Consider the following 7,067-nt stretch of genomic DNA (forward strand, 5'->3'; position numbering starts at 1 on the left):
ATTGTATCTAGCCTTTGAATTCCAGATTGAGTGCAAGTTCCACTTGTTTCACCATTCAGTCCTTAATACTCCAAGGTGCAGGGAGGAGTAATACCTCTTCTTCACTATTTACCACCTGGCTTTTGGTGGGGGGGGGGAATCTTGGTCATGCAGTGTCTTGTACCAGCGTCCCCCTCGTTGGATCTTGACAGGCACACGGAGGTCCAGGACGCGGAAGCCCTTAGACCTTGCTTTCTCTTGCACCGGAGGGAGGTCGGTAAGGCAGTTACCAGGGGGGCGTGGTATTTACGTGCTTCCTTCAACTCCTTTGGCTCCAGGTTATAAAATGTCTTAAAAAAAAGCTAACGGTTTGGTTGGGAAGGAAGCAACGCATAGGTAACGTAAACATAGAAAACGGTGTGTTCCCCTCGGCAAATGGGCAATGCCAGCTGTGCGCGAGCGAGCGAGGGCTTCGGGCCGGAGGGTGGCGGGGTCTGGCGCCGCGCCTCGATGGCAAGTCGGAGCCGCTGGTGGCACGCCGCCGACCTCCGCCGGGCCTCGGGCTCGCCCCTGCGCGGCACCACGCGCCCGCGCTGCACTTTACCTGAGGCTCGGGCCCCCGGGAAACCGTCAGTAACCGCCTTTCCCGATCAGGCCTCTGCCCCCCATCTTTGTGCGGGCGGGGCGGCCGGGCGGCGGGGCTGCCGGGCTGCCAGGTGTAGCGGCCCCGCCGAACCGCGGCGGGTGAGCCCAGGCCCCCAACCCCAACAGTCGAGTTTTCAAAAAGCCCGCGCGTGGCGCGCCCCAGGTCGCATCCGTTGGGAACTGCCCCCGGCGCGCCCCCGCTGACCCCCCCCCCTCCGCAAGCCCGGGGCCAGGGGCAGCGTCCGGGCGGCAGGCAGGTTCTGCACCCGGGATGCGCACCGGGGAGCGCGCCCGTCCAGCGGCGGCCGAGAACGGAAGTGGGCGCGAGCGCATCGCGGTGATTGGCTGCAACCACACGTCCCTCAAGGGGCTGGCGCGAACGCCACTGCGGAGTGGGGCGAGGGGATACGGCAAGGGGAGGGGGCAGCACGCTGGGAACAGCCGCGGGGCTGGGAGGAGAGGAATTGCGGAGGTGCGCGGGGAGCCGGGGGCGTCCGTGGTAGGGGCACCCGGGGAGCCGGGGCGTGAAACCCGGCCCACAGAGGCGGCGGCGGGAGCCGTGCAGGCCGAGGGCTTGAATCGACCGCGGAGGGCGGGGAGTCGGTGGCCGAGAGCGGCGCCGCGGCGCGGTAGGCGGGACTAGGGAGAGCGACGCAGGGATTGGCGGGCGGCGCTGGGCGGCCGTACGTCGGCGGTGACGCACGCCTCGGGGAGGGTGCGCGCGCGTTCAGCGGCCTCTTTGTGTGGTGCCCAGATAGGGGAGCGGAGGCGGCGGCGGCGGCGGCGGTAGCGGTAGCGGCGGTAGCGGCGGTAGCGGTAGCGGTAGCGGTAGCGGTAGCGACGGCCTTGGTTGTCTTCCAGTCTCCTCGGCTCGCCCTCTAGCCAGCACCTCTCCCCTTCCCTCCCCCTTCCTCTCTTCCTCCTTCCCTCCCCTTCCCTTCCTCCCTTCCCCGTCGGTGACGGCGGTGGCGGCTCCAGCAACGGCTGGGCCTAAGCTGTGAGGAGGCCTTAGCCAACGATAACGGCGACGGCGAAACCTCGGAGCTCGCAGGGCGGGGGGAAGGCCCGGGCCGTGGAGATGGAGAATTCCCAGTTGTGCAAGCTGTTCATCGGCGGCCTCAACGTGCAGACGAGTGAGTCGGGCCTGCGCGGCCACTTCGAGGCCTTCGGGACTCTGACGGACTGCGTGGTGGTGGTGAACCCCCAGACCAAGCGCTCCCGTTGCTTCGGCTTCGTGACCTACTCAAACGTGGAGGAGGCCGATGCCGCCATGGCCGCCTCGCCCCACGCCGTGGACGGCAACACGGTGGAGCTGAAGCGGGCGGTGTCCCGGGAGGATTCGGCGCGGCCCGGTGCCCACGCCAAGGTTAAGAAGCTCTTTGTCGGGGGCCTTAAGGGAGACGTGGCGGAGGGCGACCTGATCGAGCACTTCTCGCAGTTTGGCACGGTGGAAAAGGCCGAGATTATTGCCGACAAGCAGTCGGGCAAGAAGCGCGGCTTTGGCTTCGTGTATTTCCAGAATCACGACGCGGCAGACAAGGCCGCGGTTGTCAAGTTCCACCCGATCCAGGGCCATCGCGTGGAGGTGAAGAAGGCCGTGCCCAAGGAGGATATCCACTCCGGTGGGGGCGGAGGCGGCTCCCGGTCCTCCCGGGGCGGCCGGGGCGGCCGGGGCCGCGGCGGGGGTCGAGACCAGAACGGCCTGTCTAAGGGCGGCGGCGGCGGCGGCGGCGGCGGCGGCGGCGGCGGTTACAACAGCTACGGTGGTTACGGCGGCGGCGGCGGGGGCGGTGGCGGCTACAGTGCCTACGGAGGCGGCGGAGGCGGTTCGTCCTACGGTGGGAGCGACTACGGTAACGGCTTCGGCGGCTTCGGCAGCTACAGCCAGCACCAGTCCTCTTACGGGCCCATGAAGGGCGGCGGCGGCGGCGGCGGCGGTGGCAGCAGCTGGGGCGGTCGCAGTAACAGTGGACCTTACAGAGGCGGCTACGGCGGTGGCGGTGGTTATGGAGGCAGCTCCTTCTGAAAAGAAATCTAAATATGCCTGGGAGTGGCTATAGGGGTAGCTCTTCTACACCCCAGCTGGGGTAACTCCTACGTTCTTTACTCTCCCACCACCGCCTTCCCCGTTTTGCCCTTGGGGGAGCGGCTTCTAAGGCTGCTTATCCTTGGGGGTGTTGCCCTATTTGCCTGCCACCTCTCTTGTCTCTCCCTCTGAAGATGGACTCGGCCCCACATACACATTTTTGTGTTACAGTCATTGATGGACTCTATTTTTTTATTATTACTTGGACCTTGGTCGTTTTTATACTAGCAAAATGTCTTGTTTTAATTTGTGTTTTTTTTTGGGGGGGGGAGGGAGTGAACTTGCTGATTCTGTAGCAAAACCTGGGCGGGGTTGGGGTGGGGGGGTAGTTTACTTTGTTGTAAGGACTTGATATCTGGCTACAGCGTTTTCTATGAAATCTACTTGGATCCCATGCCTGAAATTTGGACACATATGTACAAAAATCATTTTTACGTTTTATTTTTAATAAATCATTGTGTTTGACCGTATATGTCTAACATTTTTTTTTCTAGGATCTATTCCGTACCGTTTTAAGGGATATTAGTTAAAATTTTTTCGTGTTAATTCTAAATTCTTGATGTGTACTTGAAGACACTTTTAAAAGGTCCTTTGGTGGTTTTTTGTTGTTGTTTTTGTTTTTTTCCTGTTGCTTTTCTAGTGACGTGTTGAGTTTTATCCTATCCCTACAGGCAAAACTTTTGAAGTGGTGGATGTAGTTTATTAAAATCTTCAAAGTTTCTGTGCATCCATCTCTTGTACTAAGCGATTTGCTTATCATCTTGACATGGTTGGTCACTTCTTTCTATGAGAACTTACTTCAGAGTATGTACTATGTAGTTCAAAAAGAAATAGTTTGTGTTAAGCATGTGTTTTCATTCATATAAACTGTTTAAAATTTTTCAGATGGCCTAGTTTCATCCCTCTTAACTGGTTTGTCTGTAATGAATGGTTACAAAGAAGGGTTATATTTTACCCTTAAACTAAATGCATTTTTGTATTTTCAGAGCAGGTTTAAACGTTTTTTTCCTATAGCTGAACTGTTGTCCTCTTGGAAATCCTTCCCCCAACCTTTGTAGCACCATCTACTGGCAGAATGGCAGTATCTCTGCAAAAACAATTTGTTTTAAAAACTTGTTTAGGATAATTGCATCAGATTTAGAAATTTTGCCATCAAAGATCTGTGCAGACTTTGGTTACACGTTTACTTGTAACGAAGATGGGCTTTATGGGAATGTAGTTAACAGTCCATATCACAATTGCCCTTTCTACACAAGATTTGAAAATGTAAACTGCTATGCATAGCTTGGGCAGTGGCCCGAAATTGCTATGACAACTAATGAACCAGCTACGTGTACTGGTATCTTAGGTGCAAGTTGTAAAGCAAAATATTTGTGTATTCTGCTTGGTTAACAAATGTATATTTGTAGCCCTTTCATGCAATAGAATTCAAGTTGTTTATAAAAAAAACAAAACAAAACAATGATATAGGAGAAAATTGCCTTCCTGGTTAGAAATATAGAATAGCATCGTTTATGGATATCACAAATAAAGAATGCAATTCTTTACTTGATTGAGTGAGAGTATGTATAACCTGGTGGGTGGGTTCAGAGTACCTATAATATAGCACACTTGATTTAATGTTATGGTAAAATTTTTAACTTGAATGTTGCGTTCAGAAGCCCAGATGTATAGTAGGAAGCTTTCTGAAGAGGAGGTTAATGGGCTTTAAAGTAAAAGATTATTTTAGTGTTGACTTGGTCTTAGTTCTTGCTAGTGTATATTTATTTCTTAATGTCTTAATTCTTGCCAAATCTTTTAATTGCTAGAGCTTTCCTTTTGAGAGATATGAAGAAAGGTGAAGATTGTGAGGCTAGATTATTATGGCTGCTTAGCAGTCAGTTTGACAAAGAATACCTGATGCTTGGTACAAATAACTTGAGTATACCTCTGACAGATGGGATCGATGTTTTCGCAAATTGAGTAAAATACAGTCAAATCTTTTGCTCTTAAATGGTTCTAGTTTCCTTAAATTTATTTTTCACTTTTAGTGAAACATACTACATATGAGCTTATTCATTTGGTAGTTTAGTCCTGCTTTTTGAGTGCCTTTAAGATACAGAAAATGATATGCTTAAAGTTTTCATTATAGTTATTCCTCTGCTTGCCTTTTATTCAGCTTTAGCGGGAAGATTTAATTCTTCTGGGTCTTAGAGTAGTCCTTTTGGAGAGTTTCCAAAGTCTAATAATAAGGTTATTGTCATTTTGTATTCCCAACGTAGTGACTTATAAAAAGTAAAACGAGTTAGGTAAAAGGATTATTTGTTCATTAGAAAAGCAAATCACAGTGCTGTCCATAGTATATTAACACTTTATTGTCGTGTATTTACCTTTATAGATTTTTGTATTCTGGACTGGTATTTAGTGAAAGGAAAAGCATAGTGGTATTTAGTCTTTCTGGAATTGCTCTTGTCAGTTCTGATAGAAACATTTTTGACATGTAGGGTTTTTTTTTTTTTCTTTTCAGGGGCAACCAGTTGTATTTTGTAAGTCCTTTCACTTATGAAAACTATCTGAACATTATTACTTAAAATTTAAGAATTCATGAGAGGAGGTGGCATAGAATCTAGTCAGTACTGAATACAATTTTTGCGTCATACTTGAATCTAATTTGAAAGATTATCAAAAAACGAACCTATTTTTTGTCTCCCTCTTGTGATGAACTTTTGAATTTCTAGTATATTTAGTATAAGTTCTGTGGTAATTATTGAGTGTGGTTTGAAAGTTAAAGATTGGTAATATATTAAATCTTAAGCTTGCAAATGGTTAATTTTCATAGGAATAGAGAATGATATGCTGGTTTGTTTCTTCCTATAACTTAGTGATTTAGAACATAATTTCTTAAATCTGCTTCACGATGAATTTTTGCATTTAAGCAAGGTTAAAGGGTTCGGGGATACCTGAAAGTTTGGTTATTTATGATGATTTTCCTCAAGACCAGAAGTAATAATAGTGTCACTTAATTGGTAGACTTCTTTTAAGTGCTTGCTTTTCTCAAATTTGAGAATTTGCATTTTTAAATTTAAATTTTTTATGCCTGTATCTTTGCTGATTGAAAGTTGACCTTTGAATGTTGAATTGATTTGAGCAAAACTGCATCTAGACAGTATATGGATTTTTACCTAGAAAGATAACATTTAGGTAAGTCTCTCCCATTTTAACCCAACTTAGTATAAGATTTTGATTACTGGAAAAAACGACTTCTTTTCTGTTTCAGAAGGCCCTATTTTATTTCTATCTGAAACAGGGCAAAAAAAAGTTGCCTCTAAACCAGAGTAGGAAAGTACTTTTGTCTTAATGTCTCTGCAAATTATTTTGATGTGCCTTTGTTTGATGCTTTCTATTAAAAGTGAAAATACATTGTAAGATTTTTTTCAATAAAGAATCCCTTGAAAGAATAGGTAAAGCCTAAGAAACGTATTTTCTGCAATATGTTACTTAAAAAAATTATGTTGCATAACATTTGGATTGTATTTCAAGTCACAGAAAATAGCATTATTACTAGGAAATAGAAAATACAGAGATCTTACTGGATCTTGTGGCTGGTGTATTTTAAAAGTAAATTTATTAGTGTTAAATAATTGGTTATAAATCAAAGTAAATGAAAAGTGAGTATTCTGCCAGTATGACCAAATCTCAAGGGTAATCACTAATTGTATATTCAGCTAGCTCAGTTTTTTTGTATATACCTAAATTAATTCTTAAAAATAGGGTTATGTAGTTTTGTGATTTTTATGTATGGTTGATAACATTCTCACAAAGACAAATAATAGATCTTTTTTCTGTTGTCAATTACAGTTGACCCTTGAATGAAATGGGGGTTAGGTGCGCTGACCCCCACCCACCCCGTGCAGTTTAAAATCTCTTAACGTTTGACTCCCAAAACCTAACTGCTAATAACCTGTCAGCTGGGTGTCTTAACGATAGATAACGTGGTCCGTTAGCATCTATTTTGTATGTTAGATGTATCATATGTTGTATTCTTAAAGTAAGCGAGGGAGAAGAAAATTCTTAAACTCCTAAGGAGGAGGAAATAACATTTACACAGTACTATACTGCATTGTCAAAAAAAAAAAATATGTAAGTAGAGCTGTAGAATTCAGACCTGTTATTGTGCAAGGGTCAACTGTAAATGTTGCATAGTGTAGTTGTCTTATAACTTAAAATACTCCTTTTGATGGAATGAAGTTTTTTCTCTTGCTCTGATGAATAATGCAGTGATTATTATCCTTGCTGATAGGTTCTTACTGATCACGTGCATTTAATTAATGAGATGTCTAACTCAGTTAAATGTAATAGATAGAATACAGCAGTTTTG

The 7,067-nt window shown here is 46.5% G+C and overlaps 1 protein-coding gene across 1 annotated transcript; it reads left to right on the forward strand.

Moving 5' to 3' along the window:
• Positions 1-1,360: 1,360 nt before the first annotated feature.
• Positions 1,361-4,262, forward strand: HNRNPA0 (heterogeneous nuclear ribonucleoprotein A0). Its single transcript, XM_055302622.1, has one exon. The coding sequence runs from the start codon at positions 1,703-1,705 to the stop codon at positions 2,648-2,650; it is 948 nt and encodes a 315-aa protein (XP_055158597.1). The 5' UTR covers positions 1,361-1,702; the 3' UTR covers positions 2,651-4,262.
• Positions 4,263-7,067: the final 2,805 nt, after the last annotated feature.

This window comes from Nyctereutes procyonoides, unplaced genomic scaffold (genome assembly GCF_905146905.1).
Source record: "Nyctereutes procyonoides isolate TBG_1078 unplaced genomic scaffold, NYPRO_anot_genome, whole genome shotgun sequence".
Classification (NCBI taxonomy): Eukaryota; Metazoa; Chordata; class Mammalia; order Carnivora; family Canidae; genus Nyctereutes; species Nyctereutes procyonoides.

Coding starts and splice junctions, on each gene's coding strand:
- HNRNPA0 (XM_055302622.1), top strand. CDS start 1,703: ATGGAGAATTCCCAGTTGTGCAAGCTGTTCATCGGCGGCCTCAACGTG.